The sequence below is a fragment of the Crocodylus siamensis genome, chromosome 3 (genome assembly GCF_052110815.1).
Source record: "Crocodylus siamensis isolate JL-2025a chromosome 3, ASM5211081v1, whole genome shotgun sequence".
Lineage (NCBI taxonomy): Eukaryota > Metazoa > Chordata > Crocodylia > Crocodylidae > Crocodylus > Crocodylus siamensis.
Window position 1 is genome coordinate 240,636,760 of NC_143397.1, and position 22,689 is coordinate 240,659,448.

Below are 22,689 nucleotides of genomic sequence, written 5' to 3' on the forward strand. Positions count from 1 at the left end.
TCATTGGAGTTCAAAGTCAAGGTTTAATTTTTACAGTCCTAAGTGGATTGGGACTTTGGTTACTTGAAAGCCTCTCTCTTGCTGTCCCAACTGAGCTTAGTTAAGCAAGGAACAACCTTGATACAAAAGAGTTATTGGTCAGACATTTTCTGTGAGGGCTCATCAGCTCTAGAATTCATGTCTTCCTTTTTCTATCAAGCCCAGATGATTTATTAATAGCCAGACTACAAAACCAGTCTCAGGTATTTAGGGAGGCTTCTTTTACAGGTGGATGGGTTAGTGACTGTACAAGATAATACGGAGAGGTCTTACAAACATTTTTAGCTCATGCAGGGAAAATGTATCCATGGAAAAAACTAGTTACTGGGGGAAATCGTGAACTTATGTATTGCATAGCTCATTTATAGATTTGTAAGTGTGAAGTTTCAGGAAGTGCTTACCTTTAAAGAGGTACTAAAGAAAATGAATTAATTTTAAGCTCAGAGGGAAAAGTTGTAAATCATCACATAGTATGGCCTGCAACAAAGTTTAGTTGAAAGATTTTTAAAATTAATTAAGGTTTTAAGCTGTGAAAACCATAGCATTAAAAATATTTTTTTTCAGTCCCCCCACTGGAAGGATTTGTAATGAACAGAGTGCAAGGTGATTACTTTGAAACTCTACTGTACAAAATATTTGTTTCAATAGATGAACATACCAATGTGGCAGAGGTAAGTAATTCTTGGGTGCCTGTGCTTCAGAGGATGGGGAAGTTTGTTGGGAAGGCTTGTGAAATATTTTAAGCTGTGGTTGAAGGTATTTCTTAATTCGGTGAGAGGTCTGAGAAGAGACTTGAAATGTTTTTTGGTAGTCTCTGAAATTTGCTAGTGGCTTAAGCTATAATTGTGACACAACTATTAACTTCTGTGGCAAAACTAAGCGCTAGGGGCAGGATGTAAGAAACCACAGCAATGATATTTAGCTGTATTGTAGACTATTGTCTGCTTGATTACTTTTGTCTCTACTTACAGGTGGCTTTCCACTCTGAGAAGTGAGGTGTGGGGAGGGGAAGCATTGTTACTTTTCTCTGATTTTTGAGAGCCAAATTGTTCTTCCAACTGGACTGGTTTTGTTTTGTGAACGTGTGTAACAATTATTATGTTCTTATTTTTGTCACGGACAGTGAAAGCACATGGAGCAGATTTTGTAAGGGAGTTGCATCTTAATGGTTACTTCATAAAGTTGAACTGCACCCGAGACCAAAAAGTGCATTTTTTCCCTATGAGTAATCGTACACGTACACAGTCCCATTTGTGGGCATATCTCGTGTCCTGGACTTCAGTTGGCACAGAGCACTAGGTATACCTGTCAGCAGTATACTTGCCTAAGTAGAGTGACATCCCATACATCATGAAGAGGATATCAGGAGCTCAATACTCCATATTTACAGAATTGGGTCACCTGACATCGTTGACCTAATTTGTAAAAGGTCTATGGATTGTGCATGATTTCCCTTAAAAGGAGGGCTCAGCCCAGTTTCCTCTTAGATGCATTCATGATATGGGGGTTAAGGAGTCATCTGTATGCATCCCCAATCCTACCCCCGCTCTGATCCCATCAGTCCTCTGCAAGGTGATTTAGCACCGGACTGTGTTAATACTCATTCTGCTGGTATACCAAAACTGGTCTTAGCCATCTTGATCTCTTATTCCTCTTGAGCTGGATATCTTCTTTGGAATGTGATCAGCTGTGCTGTGACATGTTGCGGCACAGCCGATTACTTTGTGGATATTTTAACAGATGTTGCTGGGGTTTTTGCCCCCCAGGGTTGGTGCCTTGCCCCTCCCAGGGCTTGAGGGATCTGATCCTGGGAGAAGATGGCCCAGGTGCACTACCTCAACTTGGGTTACAGGTCTACAAGTGGGAAACCCCTGCTTGCAGATATGCTGTCATGTTGGGGCATGGGGGAATCCCTCAACAGGGGATTAAAGTGTGGAGTGGGAGGGGAAGTTCCCATCTGCTTGGAAGTGGAACCCCAGCCTATGGATGATAGTGGACCAGCGTGCCTATCATGCTGCTTCCCCTGGATTGGGAGGTATGTGCAAGGGGAGGAGGAAGCTTGTTGGGGAGCTCTGCACTGTGCGCTTGCAGACCTGTGCAAAGAGAATGATTCCCTCATCATGGTGTGCAAGTCCAGGAGGAAGCCCTCTGCACTTGCAGACCTGTGTGTGGTTGAGTGATTCCCCTTGCACAGTCTGTAAAGCATGAAATGGGGAACTGCCCCAGGGGTTCCCGCCTCTGCTTGCTTGTGGCCCATGACCCTGGGAGTGGTAGCATGGTAGGCACACTAGGGTCAGTGCATTTTTTTTTTTTTCTTTCTCCCATCCCTGCTGGGGGATTCCTCCATGCTGTGACTTGGGTCTGCATCTGCAACTGGGGGCTTCCTCACTAGCAAGTATGTGCCCTAAGTCAGGGTGGGACATCCAGGGTCCTTTTCCCCCAGGATTGAGCCCATGAGGCCAAGCAAGTTTGAGAGTTGCCAGTGGCAGCCCTCAGTCTTCTGTCAACAGTGAACAGACATCAGCTGTAAAAAGGTGGCACAAATTGTTACTATTTTTTGGCACTGCAAAATGTAACCACTTGTGGTGGAACAAAAGGCTATGATGTCTGTTCACTTGACTTTTGTGCCCCCATAAACATTTCTGTGGGGGCACAATGTCCATGTTTGTTTGCAGCCTTCGTGATTTCAGACCTGTGAATGTAGAGAGAAGGGAAGGCTCTGCATCTGCACCTTCTTTCCCTCCATTTTACAGCTTGGGTGCTGCTACACTCAGAGTAAGAGTTTCACCCAGGTCAGAGATGATTGTTCGTAGTTGAAAGGACTTAGTCATGTATGCATACCTGCAAAATGGACCACATTTCCTTCGTTATGCCAGTCAAGAAATACTGAGCTAGCAGGTCTGCCATTCCAGAGACACAAGATTACACTTTGTGTCCAGAAAGCAAAGACCTTTCCATTGGCACTGTCCTTTAGCTTAGTTAAGGTCCATCTGTCAGCAGTCTCTGCCCTCCACCTTCTTGTCAAGGAAAAGCCTGTATTTTCCTACCCAGAAGCCATCAGATTCCTCAAGGGCCTGTCTAGGGTCTCTCCCTCAATCCCTGCACTGGGTCTTGAATCTCTTCCTTGCATTATGAGGAGAGCTTTGATGTTAGGGGCTAGAAGGGACCTCTCAAGATCATCAGGTCCTGCCCCCCTGTGCTTGGGCAGGAAAGACTGTTGGGGTTAGATGACCTCAGCAAGGTGAGTTTCCAGGTGTTTTTTGAAGATATCCAGGGTAGTTTGAGCTGTCTTCTGCACCCTTCTGTGAAAATGGCATTCCTGGTAGCAAGTACATCAGCTGAGTGAGTGAATGAGATTCAGGCATTCACAGCAGATTTCCACCCCCACATGCACCTTTCTTACCTTTCACTCAGATTAAAGTATTTCCGAGGAGTCATCACAGATGCCTGCCTGATTTTTGTCTCGGACTTTGTCCTGGAACAGCAGATTAGCCTGCAAACGTTTTTCCCAGAACCTCACTCCTCCCATGAAGTGGCTTTGCTGCATTCACTGGATGTGAAGAGAGAACTGGCCAGTTACCGTCACAAAACTGTTCAGGAAGTCGCCTCACCCATCTGTGTGCAGCAGAGAGATCCCAGCACAGTATCAATTCAGGGGTTATCTACATGGATCTTGGGCTGTACAAAGCTGTGTTACGAGATTTGCCAGGATGGAGCTGTCATCAGTAATAAGGATGCATTCTTCCAGAGCCTAGGCTACTTCCATAGCATCCCTGTGTAATGGTACCATAATTGATATGGGAAGCTACTGTTGCTTTTTTCATACCTTCCTGAAAAATGATGCCAATGTTTAAGCCTCTCTGGCTGCACTTGGTACAGCGTTCCTCCAAAGCACTCATTGCCTGGGAGACTCAGAGCCACTGCTGTGGTGTCCCCTACAAGTGGCAAAATGGATGTGTGCAATTACTCAAAGGAAAAAAAAAAAAGAAATTACCTAGTAGTAATTCTATACACATTTGAATCCTGCCTTTCCCCCTTCATTCTCAGACTCCTGCATATACAACTCTGAGGGGGAAACTAAGGACCAGATAACATACACTGTCCTTAATCTCCTCACTGTGGGGATGCGAGAAGAGGGTTAGAGTGCACTGTATAGACACTGCTAAAGGTAAAAATTTTCTGTTGAAGTGCAGAGTATGAGATGTACACACAAGTGAGACTGTGCATATAGGCATTACATCTCAAAGAACTTCAGTTACTGTTAAGTAACTATTTTTTGTAGACTGACTAATAAAGGCCTTTTGTAATTAAACCTGTCTATAGGACATGTGAAATGCTTAAAATAAATAGTTGGAACAATCCTATTGGATTTCTTTTTCTATGTAGCCTTTTGAGTGTAAGTGACTGTAGCTGAAGAGAAGCATGGAACATTCTTCTGTTACTTCAAGAAGGGAGTATTGGACTGAGGTTTCAGAATTTCTCCTTCTTTCCCTTAAACCACTTATACAGTGTTCTCTGATTTAGCAACTTGAGCTAGAAAAAGCCTGTTTAAAGAGGGGCAGTGAGTTTTGGAAATGGGTATTAACAATTTTTTGTTTGTTTTTCAGCTTGCAAATGTCCTCGAGATTGACCTGTCGCTGGTAAAGGTATGTCTGAATACTCCATTGCCCAAAGTGAAACCTTTCATTTGTTTTTGTTTTGTTTTTGGATGCGACTTCATAAATGAATGTTGAAAATCTATTAAGAAACATAATAGTTTAAATCAGTGGTCATCAAGCAGTGGATCTCGATCCACCGGTAGTTCTCGGAGTCTCTTGGAGTTGATCCGAGGCTGGTGTGGGAGGCTGAGTTCCCATGTGCATGCATGCACATGCCCTAGCCCAGCAGGTCAGTCCATGGGGGAGGGAAGGAGTGGGGGCTAGATTGAGGCCCCCATGGTGAGGGACAGTGCTGCAGGGGTAAGTTGAGTGGGGCCCCAGCCAGGTGGGGAGGTGTGCCCCCAAATAATTTTTTTTCCCCTCTGCCTTGAGCTGTACTAACCCCCCTGCACCCCCGCTCCAAACTTCTGTTGGGCAGGAGTGGTGGTGAATGGTGCACAGTAGATCTTGGGTTGCTTTTAAATGTCAAAGGTGCTCTCCTACTTTAAAAAGGTTGGAGACCACTGGTTTAAATCGATCTCTCTTATGCTTCTGTTTCTTTAGAATGCTGTGTCCATGTACTGTCGATTGGGTTTTGCCCACAAGAAAGGACAAGTAATAAATCTAGATAATCTTCATCCCTCTTGGAGGAATGTTCCCTCTATAAATAGACTGAAGTAAGTATCTCGTCTTGTCCCTTGAGTATCCTCAGAAGTCTGTTCTCTTGATTATGGAATAAAGAGCTAGGGGGAGAGCTCCTCAATTCCAAATATAGTTCTGGTACTGTGACCTTCCTTCCTGTTGTTGGTAATAATGTAGGCAGGTAATATTTTTCTTAACTATATCAAGTGATAAAAAATTATGCATACTTTTCAGTGGTATATGTGAAGATTAATTGTGATGACCTAATCCGATAAAAATCTACATAGTAAATACCACTATTTGGTGTTTGGCATTTTGTTTTATGTAAATGCATCCCACTTCAAAATATATGGCTGTCAATTTGTAACTACTGTATTTTGAACTCACTCTTCAGGAACTTTAAGTTATTTCCTGTGTAGGCGTATGTGTTAACTAGACATAGCTGTTACCATACTAGTACAGCAGCAGCACCTTTTAATACTGCTGTCATTGTCCCTTGTGGATTTGTGACTGGGCATTGCAGTTCTTTATAGGCATAGCAGTTTGTTTTTACTGAACAGCTTGAATTTATGAACTGAATCCTAAGTGGCAGTGTTCCTAGTCAGTGATGTGTTTCTTTGGGTTGCTGAGGATAGCTTGCATTACTTGCGCCTCACAGGGGCATGTTGAGTTTGGCTTTTGGTAACTTTTTTTTCTCTTAAAAAAAAAAAAAAAAGCCTGTTTGAACTATCTTGTAGCCAGCATGTGGGCAATGCAGATTAGAACTAGTCAGAAATAACCCAGTAAAACAGGTTTTTATTATTATTATTATTTTTTGTTTATAGTTTTATCATATGTTTTAAACCTGAAGGGCATTTTTACATGTTCTGGGAGGGGTGGGGGGCACTTTGCTTAGTGAGCTGGGCTAAGTAAAAGTGCCTGAGCATCATGTGTATCAATGTCCCCACACTAGCGCAGGAATACTGATGCACGTGGTGCTAGAGTCTGCTGGAGCCTGTTAATTTCCGTGCTCCAGCAGACTCTGTCACTCATGATTAATCAAGTTTTCAGTGTGTTGGAGCAGGCTCCCTGCACATGTGTAGGAGCCCAAAGAGTTTAGTTTAAAATTATGTTGGGTCTGATCAGCCTTTGCCAAATCCCGGCATGTCGCAGGGCTGTGGTTGCTAATAACCATGGACACTACAGGATGCACCTCCCAGGTGGGGCTGGGACCCTAGGAATACCTGCTCTTATTCACTGAAGTTGGTGTTACTACCACTGGAACTGACAGGAAGAGCAGTGAGACCAGCAGTATGGTTTCGGGAGCGTCTTGTTTATTTAGAAATCTTCAGACTGAAACTCAGGTTCACACATCCACAAAAAAGTAAGTTGAATTTGAATGGAAAACCCTGATCTTCTAGCCAGTTCTAGTGTAGGGGAGAAGTCGATACTTGTTTAATCCTTTCCCTACATCTTGCCATTCACAAGAACACTGTGAAATGCTTGAACCAGCTCTGATAGGAACTGCAGTGGTTTTCACCATTTGTCACTAAGTGCTCAAGGAGTACTGTGGGATTAGCTGGCAGAGCTGTTTCCATGGTGCAACAGTGACAATAGATTTGGACTTTAATTCACATTTAATAGGAGTACTTTGGAGCCACAAAAGATGCTGCTTTCATGGGACAGTGGGGAAAACAGGAGTCCTATACAGGAAGCTGGGTCATCAGCTACAGATACTGACACCAACAGTCAAGATGATCCAGGTTAGCACTGATGGTGAATATAATGCAGTAGGATCAATTAGTTAATGCTTGTAGCATGTCGTGAGGTTGTCAGAGATCTTCTTAATTCTGGAGGTTTTTATAGCTGAGTGGGTGGGGGACAGAGAAGCCTAGAGCAATTGTTATTGGATACCCTGGCTTTCCTTTTTGATTTTTCTTTTTTTTTTTTTTTCAGTCTCCTTGCCTTATTTCCCCCAGAGTTACTATTTTAATCAGTCTGCACTATGAATGGTAGTAGATGTGACTAATGAAGTATTAAGTTGACCACTTCAATTTTGGAATTAAAATGATATATAGTGGCTTAGTAACAACGAGGAAGTGTATATAATACTTAGAGCTATACATATACTGAAAGAACTACACTATTTCTGTGATTTTTAGGACTTGATTAAAGGAAATTTATTGTGAAATAAAATGAACAAAATAACTTTTCACTTTATTTTATTAGCTGACACAGCCAGCCTGAGCAGCTTGAGTCTGTCCAGCGGACACACAAAGCGTATTGCCTTCCTGTTCGATTCAACACTCACTGCCTTTTTGATGATGGGGAATCTTTCACCAGTATGTGAAGTTGTTCTCTTTTATCCATGCTAAGACTAAATGTTTTATGGCTTTAGTATAATGCTACTCTATTTTAGAATTTTCTGTGTTTGTTTGATCTTTTGTTTGTTCAGATGCCTGAAGTCTGTTGCTAATGTAACAAAAATGTATATTAGATCTCTTGCTCTCTCCTCTTTTCCTCTAAGTTAATTATTTTAACTTTATGTGGATTTTATTGCTACAGAACTTGAAAAGTCATGCAGTCACCATGTTTGAAGTTGGAAAATTATCAGATGAGTCTCTGGACAGTTTTCTTGTGGAACTTGAAAAGGTAACTTGCTTTGGATGTGGAGTCAAAAGTTTTTTTTCAAAGTTTTAACCCTTTTCCTTTTTTCCCGGTTGGTATTTGAAAATGTATTTTAGCCTCTGCGGCCAAAGAGGCCAAATACATTGATCGTGACCCATCCAGACAAACACGGCTGTGTGGTACGTGGTGCTACTTTGCAGCGTGGAGTTTGGTTTTTTAAACCCCAGGGTATCCCGGGGTTAAAAAAAACCACACAGAAAAAAAGTGGTGTGGTACATGTGGCAACAGTGCATGCCTCCCAAAACCAGAGCCTGGCCAGCTGGAGCCACACTCCAGCTGTCAGCCATGTTCCCAACTGTGGCAGTGCTGCAGCTTCAGCTTCCCCAGCCCCCAGGACCCCAGCTAAGGCTGCTGGGGCCAGCACAGTTGCTGGTCCTAGCTTCCCCTACCCCACCTGGAGTAACCTGCTATGCGCCAGGGTGCATGTGGCACAGATATTCCCTGGGGACAAGTAGCAGTGGCACCCCAGAGAACCAAAAGTCTGCTTTCATCTGCATGCAGCCTGATATTTTATTTAGGAGCCCATTCTTATGGATCCCTGAGCATACTTGACCTGTATAGTTTGCTCATTAGAGTAGTGTATATTCTAGGTGTTTGTCAGTAGCGACTTTTTTTTTTAGGGCCAAGTTATTGGGTATGTATTAGGAGTGCACCAATTAAAGATTTTTTGGGCCGATACCAATGGCTGACTTGTTAACGACCCGTATTGGCCAGAACCAGTTCGGTTGCTGATATGCAGCTTGGCAGCATGGAGAGCAGCATCTGGCTGGTAAGTCTCTGGGGGGGAAGAGGAGGGAGGCTTGGGGGGTGCAGATAGAGGTCTCCAGAATTTGATGTAGCCCCCTGTTGTACCCCTCCCAGCACTGCTGCTTCCTGCCTTAAACACAGCCCTGGCCCAGGCCACAGTGGCAGCCCATGCTTGCCTCATTCACAGATCCAGGGGGCACATGCCCCACCCCATGCCTCCCCTGGGGGTGTGCACACTGGTGGGAGTCCCTCATGTCCCTAGATGAGCTGCTCACAGCTCTGTCCTGCACCCTGTCCTACCTGGTTGGCAGCCCCAGCCCCCCTCCTCCCTCACTACGGGGACCTTGATTTTTCCTTCCCCACCAACAGACTTACCAGCTGGATGCTGCTCTCTAAGCTGCCGTGCTGGCTTTGTGCATGCTGCGCCTACGTGCATGCATGTGGCATTTATTGGGCACATCAGCCAAAAAAAGCCGATTTGCTGATAATGTTGATTTTTTTTTTTCTTTTTATCTGTGCCAATACGCTATGGACTGATGTATTGGTGAACCTCTAATATGGATGTGCAAAAGTGTGTAGTCAGCCAGGGATGACATGCAAATACATTGATTGACCCATCATAATCCCTGATGGGCAAACAACCCCTTGCTGTATGTGCACACAGCTATTGACTTTTTTGTGGTGGCAGTCTGATTCAGAACTTCCTGGACCTTATGCTGGAGGCTGCAAGTGGGAAAGGAACCATGGGGAAAAAAACCCTGGTCATACTCTGTTCACTCTCCTGGTCAGCATCTGCCCTCTGCAATTGTATGACACATCTGACCCAGTAAATGGCAGTTATTTGCTTCTCTGTGCTGAATTTGGGTCTTCATAAACAAGCATGTACTTTGTGCACACAGTGCTGAAAATACGGCCATTAAAGATGGGAAGGTATAAACAATAAGGCTTTCAATTAGGGTAGATAGGGCAGAAGGAAACCTAGCATGTCCTTTAAGATGGTTATAAAGTTGTACTTGCAAAATCTCTGTAATTGCTGTGGCTTTATTTGTCAACCCATTACGCTTTTCAGTACAAATGACTGTTTTAGGGCTGAAGTCTGGCAGTCTCACCCAACTAGTTATGGTTTGCTTTTGTGTGTATATTTTGATATTTGGCAAGCTTTGCCAGATAACTCCTTCACTGTGGTTGCTTTAAACCCCTTTGTTGGAAAGCATTATGCACAGTTGTATAATTAAATTACAGATTAATTAAAGTTAATGACAATTTCAGATGATGATTTATAAAAAAAAAAGTTAAGCAATTCACTAAGCACATTCATATCCTTTTTTTGTTTAGGTTCAAAGCACTGGTGAAGGGGAGGCACAGAGATACTTCGATCATGCACTTACCCTGAGAAACACCATTCTATTTTTGCGGCATAATAAGGACCTAGTGGCACAAACTGCACAACTTGAACAACCAAATAACGGTACAGTGAAAATTCCTGTTGGGGAGATCTGCCCAATCTATTAAGAGTTGAGCATGTTTACTTTGTGTTTGTTCACTTTAAGCATGAAGACTTTTCCCAAGTAAATTTCTGTTCAGGAAAGAACTCAGCAGCCTATTTAGCAGGGATACTTTTCCTGACGTGGGGCCACAGAACTTACTACTTGTTTTTGGCCTTGTAACTGGCTTTTATTTTGAATTGCATATATCAGTTGCATAGCAGTTGTCTTATATATAAAGACTGAGTAACTTTATTACAAGACTTAAGGACAAATTGGACTGAGAGAGGGAATTGGTTCTTGACTAAACATCAAAGAACAGTTGAGGAGTATAGTTATTCATGCAAAAATGCACTAAAGAGAAGACTTTCAGAGGCTCCAAAGTGTTGGGTACAACTCTGTTTTTAAAAAGGCATTAAATGGCTTGTTGCCCTTTTATGTCTTGGAAAATCCCACTCTTCCAAAATGTTATTTCAGGCTTATTTAACTGCAGGTAGCCATCTTCAAAATGAAATCCAGTGATTTATTTTGCTATTGCCTTAGCTGCTTTATCTTTTGGAGGAGGCTAAAATGAACAGCATCTAAATTAAAGCTAAATCAGACTTGTAGTTGATATTTTTCTTTCATATGACTGATCTTGCCAGGTGTTATCTGCCATGCTAGCTATACATAGGAGCTGGAAGGGCTCAGCCCCTTTTAAAATATTTAATCTGTGGAAAGCTGAATGAGTTGGGTGTGGTAATTTCAGAGTCATTAGCTATCCTCTTTAATTTATGGAGATTGGGTGAGGTCTCAGATTATTGGAATAGGGCAAACATAATACCTGTCTCTAAGAAAGAGAAGGAGGAAGAGCTGGGGAATTTAGACTGGTCAGCCTGACCTTGATACCTGGAAAGATTTCATAGACATTAGGAGTTGGAAGGGACCTCAAGAGATCATTGGGTCCAGTGCCACCCCCCACGCCCCTGGCGGGAAGTCAGCTGGGATCAAATGACCCCAGCAAGAAATAAATCCAGCTGTTTTTGAAGGAATCCAGAGTAGGTGCTTGCACCACCTTTGCGGGGGAGTTTGTTCCAGACTCTGGACACAAGCACCGTAAAGAACTTTTTTCTAATATCCAGTCTAAATCAGCCTTCCTGGAGTTTATGGCTGTTAGACCTTGTTAACCCTTGGGGAGCTCTGGTGAACAGATGTTCTCTGAGGTCCTGATGTACCCCTCTTATGAAGTTATAGGCTGCCACTGAGTCGTGTCGTGTCCCACCCCCAAAAGCCTTCTCTTCTCCATACTGGAGAGTCGCAAGTTCCTCAGCCTCTCCTTGTATGGCCTTCCCTCCAGGGTTTGGATCATACGAGTGGCTCTCCTCTGGACTCTCTCAAGCTTCTCCACATCCTTCCTGAAGTGGGGGGGCCCAGTACTGAACGCAGTACTCTAGCTGCGGTCTTATCAGGCCTGAGTAAAGCAGGAGGATGACTACCCTGGTTTTGCTTGAGATGCATCAGTGGATGCATGCCAGAGTTTGGTTAGCTTTGCCTGCACTGCATCACATTGGTGGCTCATATTCATCTTGTGGTCAGTCAAGACCCCCAAGTCCCTTTCAGTCGTGGTGCTAGCCAGCGTAGCACTGCCGACCCCGTAAGTATGCTGAGGATTCTTCCTACCGAGGTGCAGCACCTTGCACTTCTTTGTATTAAAAGCCATCTGGTTTTGGTCGGCTTACCTTGAGAATGTGTCCAAGTCAGCCTGTATCCCCAGCCCGTCCTGTTGTGTGACAGCCCTCCCCCATAGTTTGGTATCATCCACGAACTTGGCCAGTTCACATCTAACTCCCAAATCTAGATCATTGATGAAAGTGTTAAAGAGTGCTGGCCCGAGTACCAAGTCCTGAGGGACTCCGCTGGTAACACTGCGCCATGCTGATTTGCTCCCTTCAACTAGTACTCTTTGGGGCTGACCCAAATCCAGTTGCTTAGCCATCGGACCGTATGATGATCTAGGCCACAGTTTCCCAGCTGAACCATGAGGACATCATGGGCGGCTAGGTGAAAGGCCTTGAAGTCCAGATAAATTACGTCCATATCATTTCCCTTGTCCAGGGCATAATGTTACCTGGTCATAGAGGAGATGAGGTTGGTCAGGCAAGGCCTGCTAGTCACAAAACAATGTTGGCTGGCATTCAGAAACTTGCCTTCTGTTAGTCTGGCGTTAATGGATCCCTTGACAATTTTCTCCAGAATTTTTTTGGGGACAGACATCAGACTGGTTGGTCTATAGTTCCCTGGCTCATCCCTCCTCCCTTTCTTGTAGATAGGGAGCATGTTGGCTCTTTTTTCCAGTCATCCAGAACCTTGCCCGAGTACCACAGTTTTTCAAATATCCCTGCCAAGGGGGATGCAGTGATGTCTGCTAGCTCTTTCAAGACCCTTGGGTGCATTCCATCTGGGCCTGCAGACTTGTGAATGTCCAGTTTCTCATGGTGTTCCCTCACCTGATCAACATCAATTTTGGGCCTGTCACCCACTCCCAAATTGGTTTGTGCCTTTCGTGGCAGTGTGATCCTTGTGGGAGGGTAAAAAACCAATGTGAAAAAGTCGTTTAGGAGATTGGCCCTTCCTTAGGCATCTGATGTCAGTTGTCCTGTTGGATCTCTTAGGGCCCAATACTGATACTTCCCACGTATCTAAAGAAGGACTTTTTGTTGTCCTTGATCCCTGTACCAAGCCTAAGTTTGGTTTGTGCCTTGGCTTCTCTCAACTGCTCTCTGCAGCTGTCAGCGAGTGCAGGGTAATCCTCTTTGGCAATGCTTCCTGTTCTCCAGCTGGTGTAGGCTGCTCTTTTGAGCTTAATGAGGTCCAACAGTTCCTTATTGAGCCGTAGGGGCCTCCTTGCTTGTTGACTGCATTTCTTGCGAGAAGGGATGGCTTTTCCCTGTGCTTCAAGGATTGTTTTTGAGTGATGACCATCATGTACTTCCTTTTCAGTGGGGGTATGGCCTCTGATTGCCTAACTGACCAGTTCCCTCGGTTTGGAGAAGCTGGCCTTCCCTAAGTTAAGGACTTCTGTTTTACTGAGGGGTTTGCCTGCTCTTCGGTGAACTAAGAAGGTGACTAATTCATGGTCGCTGTCACCAAACTTCCCCTTGAGCCGCAGGTTGCTCACCAGGTCCTTTCCTTTGGCCAGGACCAGATCCAGCAATACGTCTCCCCTAGCTGACCCATAGATCTCCTGGGTTAGGTAGAGGTCATCGATGCATGTGAGAAAACTGAGACCTGTCAGATTTGGCCATGTGATCATCCCAAGAGATGTCAGGGAAGTTGAAGTCTCCCATGATGATCAAGCATCGGGAGCGTGTGGCTTTGACCAGTTCCGTAATGAATTCCTGATCTAGGTCCTCCTCTTGGTGGGGGGGTCTGTAGTAGACTCCTACAAGTAAGTCACTCTCCCCATGTTCTCCTTTTATCTTGACCCAAAGGGTCTTAAGCTGCCCTTTCTGGTTTGGAAACTCAATCTGCAGAGAGGTGAACTGATCTTTGACGTAGAGAGCAACACCCCCACCCCTCTACCCCACATAGTCTCTCCTATATGCAGTGTAACCCTCTACTGTCACCGACCAATCATAAGTGGAGTCCACCAGGTCTCAGTAATTCCTACAAGATTGTAGTCATTATCACATAGGAGAAAGGCCAGATCCTCATGCTTGTTTTCCAAGCTCCTGCCATTTGTGTACAAACAGTTAAGTCTGCCATGTGAACCCCAGTACTTCCCTAAGTGGGATCTCATAGGCTGCCCAAGGTCTTGGTAGTGTGGCTGACATGACTTGGGCTAAAACTGTTAGTAGACTGCCCGTCCCCCAGCTGTCTCAGTTTTTAAAGCCCTGTCAAGAAGGTCAGCCATTCTGGCTGAGAAGACCCGCTTCACTTTCCAGGTGAGGTGGAGGCCATCCCTTCCCAACAGTTCGCTCTCACTGAAGTGTGGACTATGGTCGAGGAAGCCAAACCCCTCGTGATGGCACCATCGCTAGAGTCTTCTATTCATCTCCCCGATGCACCTGTCCCTCCGAAGCCCATGTCCTGCGACAGGGAGGATTGAAGAGAAATCCATCTGTGCCCCCAGACCCTCAAGCCCAGGTCCTAGAGCCTGTAGTCGTGCATGACCTGCCCTGGACTTCTCCGTGCAATGTAACTGATGCCCACATGGATGAGGAGCATGGGATGGATGGTGGTTGGAGGACTAGATGAGTTTGGGGATCCTCTCCATCATATCCCGGACACGAGCTCCAGGCAGGCAGCACACCTCACTGGCCAGGGGGTGAGGGTGACGGATTGCTCCCTCACCTAAGGAGGGAGTCACCCACCATGATAATCTGTACCTTCTTCTAGGTGCAGGTGCTGGGTGGCCCTGCGTCCTCACAGGCTGGAACCAGTGGGATGGCTGGCTCTGTCCATGTGAGAGGTGCAAAGCGGTTGTGCAGCTCCAGGGGAGTGGTGACCCTGGTGCTGCGCCCGTGGGCTGGAGACAACCATTGTCCAGGCAACCCCAGGCTGGACGTCCTTAAGTTCTGCCACTCAGTCATGAGCCATCGGAAAGAGAGCCTGAAAGTAAGAGTCCAGCTCCTGCTCCACATCCCTAATGGAGTGCAGCCACTGGACCATCGCCTGGAGTTCCCTAATCTGGCACTCCAGGGCATCCACCATTGAGCACACCCCACAAGGGGTGTATCAGTGCCCCCAAACCCAGCTGCCTGCAGTCTTGCTAGGCAATCTCCACAAGGAGCTGGGGGCTCCATTTGAGTAGAGGCCGAGTGTCGGAGACCATGGGGACTTCCAGGAAGGGGCAGGGACTGCAGGCTCTGTCTGGGTACAGGCCGGAACCATGGGCTTCATTTGGGTGGAGACCCCAGTAGTGTTAGAGTAGGGGAGTCCAGGTGCAGGGGGAGCCTGGGGTGTGATGTGTCCCACCTGCTATGGTCCTCGTAGTATTCTGGCTACTATAGTTTCATAGTTTCTAGGGTCGGAAGGGACCTGAGCACATCATCTAGTCTGACCCCCTGCCATGGCAGGAAAGAATACTGGGGTCAAATGACCCCAGCAAGATGTTCATCTAACCGCCTCTTAAACACCCCCAGGGTAGGAGCCTGCACCACTTCTCTTGGAAGCTGGTTCCAGACCCTAGCCACCCTGACCGTGAAGTAGCACCTCCTGATATCTAACCTAAACCTACCCTCTGCCAGCTTGTGACCGTTATTCCTGGTCACTCCTGGCGGTGCTCGGGGAAACAGTGACTTCCCCAATGCCTGCTGATCCCCCCTGACTAGTTTATAACAGGCCACAAGATCCTCCCTCAGCCTTCTCTTTTGGAGGCTGAACAGGTTCAGGTCCCGTAGCCTCTCCTCATAGGGCCTGCCTTGTTGTCCCCTGATCATATGAGTGGCCCTCCTCTGGACCTTTTCCATGCTGTCGATATCCCTCTTGAAGTGTGGCGCCCAGAACTGGACGCAGTACTCCAGCTGTGGCCTGACCAGTGCCGCATAGAGGGGGAGGATCACCTCTTTGGACCTGCTCGAGATGCATCTGTGGATGCATGCCAAGGTGTGGTTGGCCTTCCTAACTGCCTCCCCACACTGCTGGCCCATGTTCATTTTGGAGTCAATGATGACCCCAAAATCCTTTTCCGCCTCTGTGCTGACAAGAGGGGAGTTCCCCAACCTGTAGGTATGGTGCCGGTTGTTCCTCCCAAGGTGTATCACCTTGCACTTGTCTGTGTTGAAACCCATCCTATTCTCATCTGCCCACCCTTGTAATCTGTCTAGGTCTGATTGTAGCCTGTTGCATCCTTCCAGTGTGCCCACGTCCCTCCGCATCTTAATGTCATCAGCAAATTTGAACAGGGTGCTTTTTACCCCTTCGTCCAAATCACTGATGAAGATGTTGAACAGTGCGGGCCCGAGGACCGAGCCCTGTGGAACCCCACTGCCCACATCCCTCCAGGCTGAGAAGGACCCATCCACCACCACCCTCTGGGTGCGGCCCTCCAGCCAGTTGGCAACCCATTTGACTTAATGAGCCCCCCAGTTTCTTAATGAGAACGGGGTGAGAGACAGTGTCAAAAGCCTTCCGGAAGTCCAGGAAGACTATATCCACTGCTACCCCTGCATCTAATGATCTGGTGATCTGATTGTAAAAGGCCACCAGGTTGGTCTGACAGGTTGGTCTGACTATGACTATGGCTCAGTGCCTGGAGCCTTGGGCCCTCCTGTGCAAACTCCTGTGCTAACTCTCATGCTGGGCAGACAGGCGTGCCTGTTTGCGCAGCTCCCTGGGGGTGGGGGGGGCTAGGTGAAGTTGGAGCCAGAGTGGGGCGATACCCTTTGCAGCTCCTCTCAGCTGCCTCCCCACAGCTATGCTAGCCCCCTCCAACCATGGGCCCTGCTCACCTCGAGCTCTGTTGGGTCAGTTGGGGATGATCCGCGGCTGCTGGGGGTCACTGGGGGGCTTTGGGGTGCAGGGCATGAGGGGCTTACACCTGTGCGTCTTGCACTGCTCCCAGAACCCAACATGAAACCGGTCCTTAAGGAGTCCACTGTGAAGTACCAACCTGATTTCCTTTTATGATAAAGTCTCTGAATGAGGTGAAGAGCAGTGGATGTGTTGAACCTTGACTTTTTCATAAAGCTTTTGACACAATCTAATACAAAATTGTCATTAACAAGCTAAGAAACAGACTAGATGAAAGTACTGTAAGGTGGATATGTAACTGGTTGGATCATCTGACTTGGTGAGTAGTCTCAATGGCTCAGTGTCTAGTTGGGAGGAGGTATCAAGTGGGGTTCCCCTGGGGGTCTGTCCTGGGTCAGGTATTGTTTAACATGGGGGTGGGCCATTATTTGGCCTGGAGGGCTACTTAATGAGTCTTGGTGAGCTGTTGAGGGCTTCTCCCCAGCATCCGCTGCGGCTCCTGGGATATGCAGTCCAGCACTACCGGCCAGCAGAGGCCAGGGCCTAAACATAGCTCACCCAGGGCCTGCTTTATGGTGCTGCCACCCACAGGTGGGCCACATAAAAGCAGTTGGCTAGGAGAAGCTGGTCTGTAGGCCATCCTTGGTTTAACATAAATCTTTAGATGCAGGGGTAGCAGTGAACATAGTCTTCCTGGGCTTTCAGAAGGCCTTCAGCACTGTCTCTCACCCTGTTCTCATTAAGAAACTGGGGGACTGTGGTGTCGACACCTACACAGTCAAATGGGTCGCCAGCTGGCTGGAGGGCCACACCCAGAGAGTGGTGGTGGACAGGTCACATTTGACCTGGAGGGATGTGGGCAGTGGGGTCCCGCAGGGCTCGGTCCTTGGGCCCACATTGTTCAACATCTTCATCAGTGACTTGGACGATGGGATAAATAGCACCCTGTTCAAATTTGCTGATGACAGTAAGATGTGGGGGGGATGTGGGCACACTAGAAGGGAGGAATAGGCTGCAATCAGACCTAGACAGGTTACAGGGGTGGGCAGATGAGAATAAGATGGGATTCAACACCAAGTGCAAGGTGATGCACCTGGGGAGGAAGAACCAGCACCATACCTACAGGCTGGGGAACTCCATTCTCATCAGTGCAGAAGCAGAAAAGGATGTTGGAGTCATCATTGATGCCAAGATGAACATGGGCCGGCAGTGTGGGGATGCAGTCAGGAAGGCCAACTGCACCTTGTCATGCATCCACAGATGCATCTCGAGCAGGTCCAAGGAGGTGATCCTCCCCCTCTATGCGGCACTGGTTAGGCCACAGCTGGAGTACTGCGTCCAGTTCTGGGCGCCGCACTTCAGGAGGGATATGGACAACATGGAGAGGGTCCAGAGGAGGGCCACTCGCATGATCTGGGGGCAGCAGGGCAGGCCGTACGAGGAGAGGCTATGGGACCTGAACCTGTTCAGTCTCCACAAGAGAAGGCCTGTTACAAACTAGTCAGAGGGGACCAGCAGGCATTGGGAGTCCCTGGTCCCCTGAGCACTACCAGGAGTGACCAGGAATAACGGTCACAAGCTGGCAGAGGGTATATTTAGGCTAGATATCAGGAGGCACGACTTCATGGTCAGGGCAGCTAGGATCTGGAACCAACTTCCAAGCAAAGTGGTGCAGGCTCCTACCCTGGGAGTCTTTAAGACAAGGCTAGACAGCCACCTTGCTGGGTTCGTTTGACCCTAGTACTCTTTCCTGCCATGGCAGGGTGTCGGACTCAATGATCTGCTCAGGTCCCTTCCGACACTAGAAACTATGAAACATCTTCATTGAAGATTTGTGTAATGGGATCAGATATATGCTTTGCAATTTTCCAGATGACACCAAGTTGGGTGTAATTGCAGATGCTCTGGGGGGCAGGGCTAGGATCCAGAATGACCTGCATAGAAGTGGAAACATGGTTTGCAGTCAACCAGATGAGATTCAGCATGGACAAGTGCGAAGACCTCCATTTAGGACGGAATAATTGCATGTACAAATACAGACTAGGGAATGACTGACAGACTGCAGTACTGTACAGAAGGATCTGGGGGTTACAATAGAACCATAAGGTGAATTTGAGCCAACAGTGTGCTCTTTTTTGCCAGAAGTCCTACAGTATCCTGGGCTGTATTACCAGGAGTGTCACTTGCAAATCAAGGGAAATGATTTTTTTTTGCTCTGTTCAGCACTGGTGAAGCCTTGCCTGAAGCACTGTGTCCTGTTTTGGGCCCCAGACTTCAGGAAGTATGTGGTCGAATTGATGGAGAGGAACAAAAATAATTAGAGGTCTGGGAAGCATGATTTATGAAGAAAGGCTGAAAAAGCTAAGGTTATTTAGCCTGAGAAGAGCAGACTGAGGGGGGATTTGATAGTGGTTTGCAGTTGCATGAAGCGTGATTATAGAGAGCATGGAGATGGGCTTTTCTCTGTGGCTGTAGGAAACAGTACTAGGAGCAATAGAATCAAGCTGCAGCTGGGGAAATTTAGGTTGGAGATTAAGAGGAACTTTTTGACTCTGAGAGTGGTCAAGCACTGGATCAGGCTACCAAGAAAAAATGTAGAACCTCCATCCTTGTTAGTTTTTCAGAGCAGGTTACACAGCTACTTGGCTGGGCTGGTTTAGTCAGGGATGATCCTGCCTTGAACAGGGAGCTGGACTAGATTACTTTGTGAGGTCCCTTGCAACCCTGCTTTCCTGAGGTCATAAAAGCTACTACTTGCCTAACTGCTAATTTTTTTTTGACCTTATTAACCTAGGTTACCCATTGGACCTCTTGCGGTGCGAGAGTTTGCTTGGCTTAGATCCAGCTACTTGCAGCAGAGTGCTAAATAAAAATTATACCCTGCTTGTCTCCATGGCACCTCTTACCAATGAAATCCGACCCATCAGCAGCTGTACCCCCCAGGTGAGAACACATTTCAAAGATAGTCTATTGCATTTTGCTTTTAAATCTTTTAATATTAAAGTAGCTATATCTGGATCTTCTTAATTGAACATGGCTTCACTGGGACATTTGATTCCAATTATTTGGATGTATGACAGTATTCTAGCTCATAAAAATCAGAGTACATTGAATTTATAATATGTATGTTCCTCATTAAGGTCAACTTTAATACCTTCAGAGTAACGAACTTTCTAATTAAAGAAATGCAGTGACAGATGTTCAAATAACAAAATTTGTGTTTTTAAATTCCTATTCTCAATAGGATCTCTTTGGCAATGGCCTTATCTTTTCTCTGTGTAAATACCAGGAAATAAAATGTTTTGTTTCACTTTGGCAGAATGCAGAGTACTTTAGGACTATGTCCACCACATCTGCAGGCTGTTCAACATGAATACAAAGAGTACTTAATTAAAAGCAGAGTGGTATGATAAAGCTCTTTAATTTTGTTTTCTACAATAGCATTGTTTCTTCCTGGGATAAAAATCCGTTTTAATTTCGTACCAAATATCTCAGAAAGCACTTGATGATAAAGGTGTGGTGATTCCTTCTTACAGCAGATAATTATAGATATTGAATATCTAGCCTGAAGAAATCCTAGAAAATTAAAGTGCTAACCCTGCAGCATTTGAAGTGAATGGAATTGTATCATTTATTTCAGTAGTCAGGATCACCTAATTGCTGCAAATGCTTACAGTTTGTATGCTATGCTTTCCCAAACCCTGGGGTATGCCCCTTTAGCATTTAAGAAAGACTATTCAAAGGTTATATAGCTTTTGGTAGCAATGTGCATACTAGATCTATGGGAGGTTCAGCAAATCCAGTATTTTAAGCAAATGTCTTTCCAATCTTTTGCTGTACCCAGGGGACCAGCCAGACTTGAGGATTTGAGCTTGGGTTTGCCATGTGATAGTGAAATGATGTTGCTGCTGCTGGTAATCTGTTAGCAGGGGAAGCTCTTGGGGTGTACCAAACAGTAGAGAAATACCTACTGCAGATTATGCCTATAGTTCAGGCTAAACTAGCCCCTGCAGAGAGCTGCATGCTGCCATAGCTGGGCTCTCTGGGGTAGCTGGAATTTTTATGGTAAAACCAGCTGGCTTATCTTGCACTTGACTGCAGTGTGAGACTTATCCAAAGACTTCTTAACTGTAGCTGTACACTTAATAGCTGCAATGTAAGTGATACTTTTCTGTCATACCTTTTTGGATAATCTTTCCCCAGCATATTGGACCAGCTATACCAGAAATTAGCTCAGTCTGGTTCAAATTGTATATTTACCATATTACTGGACAAGGACCACCATCTCTGTTGCTATCTAAAGGAACAAGGCTTCGAAAGCTTCCCGATATTTTTCAGGTATGTTATTTCCCCCCCCCCCCCGAAATTTAAAATAGAATTTGAATTTTCCTCAGATGTATCCTGTATAAACTAGCATCTAAAATCTTTGAGTTAGGGGATTTTACATCTCTATCAAAGTGGGTAGTATGAGGATAAGTAGTGATACAATACACCACTAGAGGACTGTACTTACTGCCAGTAATTCATGATTAACCTAATTTTATATTGTTACTTGTATAAACATGAATAATGAATTACTGCTGTAAATAGCTCGTTAACTTCTGTTTTATAGGGTTATGATCGCTTATTAATAACATCGTGGGGTCACGACCCAGGAGTAGTTCCAACTTCAAATGTGCTTGCGATGTTGAATGATGCATTGACACATTCTGCTGTGCTAATTCAGGTATAAAATGTTCTTTGTGAATAATAAAATAACTCCAGCTCTGCTGTATAATCTGTGCTGCTGTATCAGACTAATTTTAAAAGCCTCCCTAAGTTTGTCACTTGTATACAGCCATGAGGATTCAGACATACACTACATAGCAGGGGTGTTCAGACACACAGCCTGCAGATGTGGGGCATCTGGCTTATTGGGGGTTTTTGCAGTTCAGAAGACACACCTCCAAATGCAGCACATGGTGTTGAAAATTTTCCCGTGTGGTGACATTTAACCCTCTGCCCCACAGTGGCCAGACTATGTGTCAACAGGGGCAACACCAAGGCGGGGTAAATGCTGCCACCACTTGCCCTGCCACAAAATGTCTGGGTTAAGATCCTTGCTGGGGATGCAGTTCTGCAGTGACATTAACCCGTGTGGTTATCAGTACCATTGTATTAGCAGGGCCAGCACTCAGAGGCTTAACACTGCTGCCACTCACCCCACCACTGGAACAGTGACAAGTCTCACTGTCCAGATCCAGCCCATGAAGCCAAATGAGTTTGACATACTTGCTGTTTAATAAAATATAGCCAGAACACATGTGATCAAAAAACAGCTGTACTTGTGGATGTCACATTTTTCAAAGGTCTGTGTACTGAAAACTCATACTTTTTTTTTCCAAAACTTAGCACAGTTTTTATGCTAAGGTGTTTGTGCTCGGTGCATCTTCTTGTCCAGTAACTTTCAAGCTAAATATATACTGAACTTCTTTTTAAGATCTGTTTGTATTAGCTCCTGAAAAGGAAGAGAAATTTAAGCAACTTAAAAGCTTTTAGGTGATATAGATTAGCTGAAGTATATAAAATAAAGCTGTTAGCGCATCCAGAGAAGCATGTGAAAAGAGTATAAATTAAAGATCTCGGATGTATCCAACTTGAGGCCCTATAGAAGGGAGTTGCAACAGTTACAGTGAGAACCAGGACACAGACTTCAGCATGAGGGTCTGAGAGGGGTGATGCATTTGAGCTGTTACGAAGTAATGGGAATCGCAGATCTAGGAGAAGATCTTTTCAAAGAGAGGGATACCACTAGGGTTGAAGGCCACAGAAGAATCATAGAAAATTAGGGTTGGAAGGGACCTCAGGAGGTCATCTAGTCCAACCGCCTGTTCAAAGTGGGACCATCCCCAACTAGATTTTTCCAGCCAGAACTTCGTCAAGACGGGCCTTAAAAACCTCCAAGGATGGAGATTCCACCACCTCTCTGGGTAACCTGTTCCAGTGCTTCACCACCCTTCCTAATATCTAATGTAAACTTC

The 22,689-nt window shown here is 45.8% G+C and overlaps 1 protein-coding gene across 3 annotated transcripts in view; it reads left to right on the forward strand.

Annotated features, from left to right (window-relative positions):
* Positions 1-22,689, forward strand: part of FAM91A1 (family with sequence similarity 91 member A1) — a 52,970-nt gene that overhangs the window by 16,606 nt on the left and 13,675 nt on the right. For all 3 annotated transcript variants that reach the window (XM_090040607.1, XM_090040608.1, XM_090040609.1), the window contains 10 exons: positions 604-710; positions 4,647-4,685; positions 5,241-5,353; positions 6,942-7,060; positions 7,527-7,639; positions 7,863-7,949; positions 10,068-10,200; positions 19,464-19,612; positions 20,873-21,007; positions 21,282-21,395. In XM_090040607.1, the coding sequence (XP_089896733.1) occupies positions 604-710; positions 4,647-4,685; positions 5,241-5,353; positions 6,942-7,060; positions 7,527-7,639; positions 7,863-7,949; positions 10,068-10,200; positions 19,464-19,612; positions 20,873-21,007; positions 21,282-21,395 (1,109 nt within the window). The remainder of the gene's footprint in view (positions 1-603; positions 711-4,646; positions 4,686-5,240; positions 5,354-6,941; positions 7,061-7,526; positions 7,640-7,862; positions 7,950-10,067; positions 10,201-19,463; positions 19,613-20,872; positions 21,008-21,281; positions 21,396-22,689) is intronic.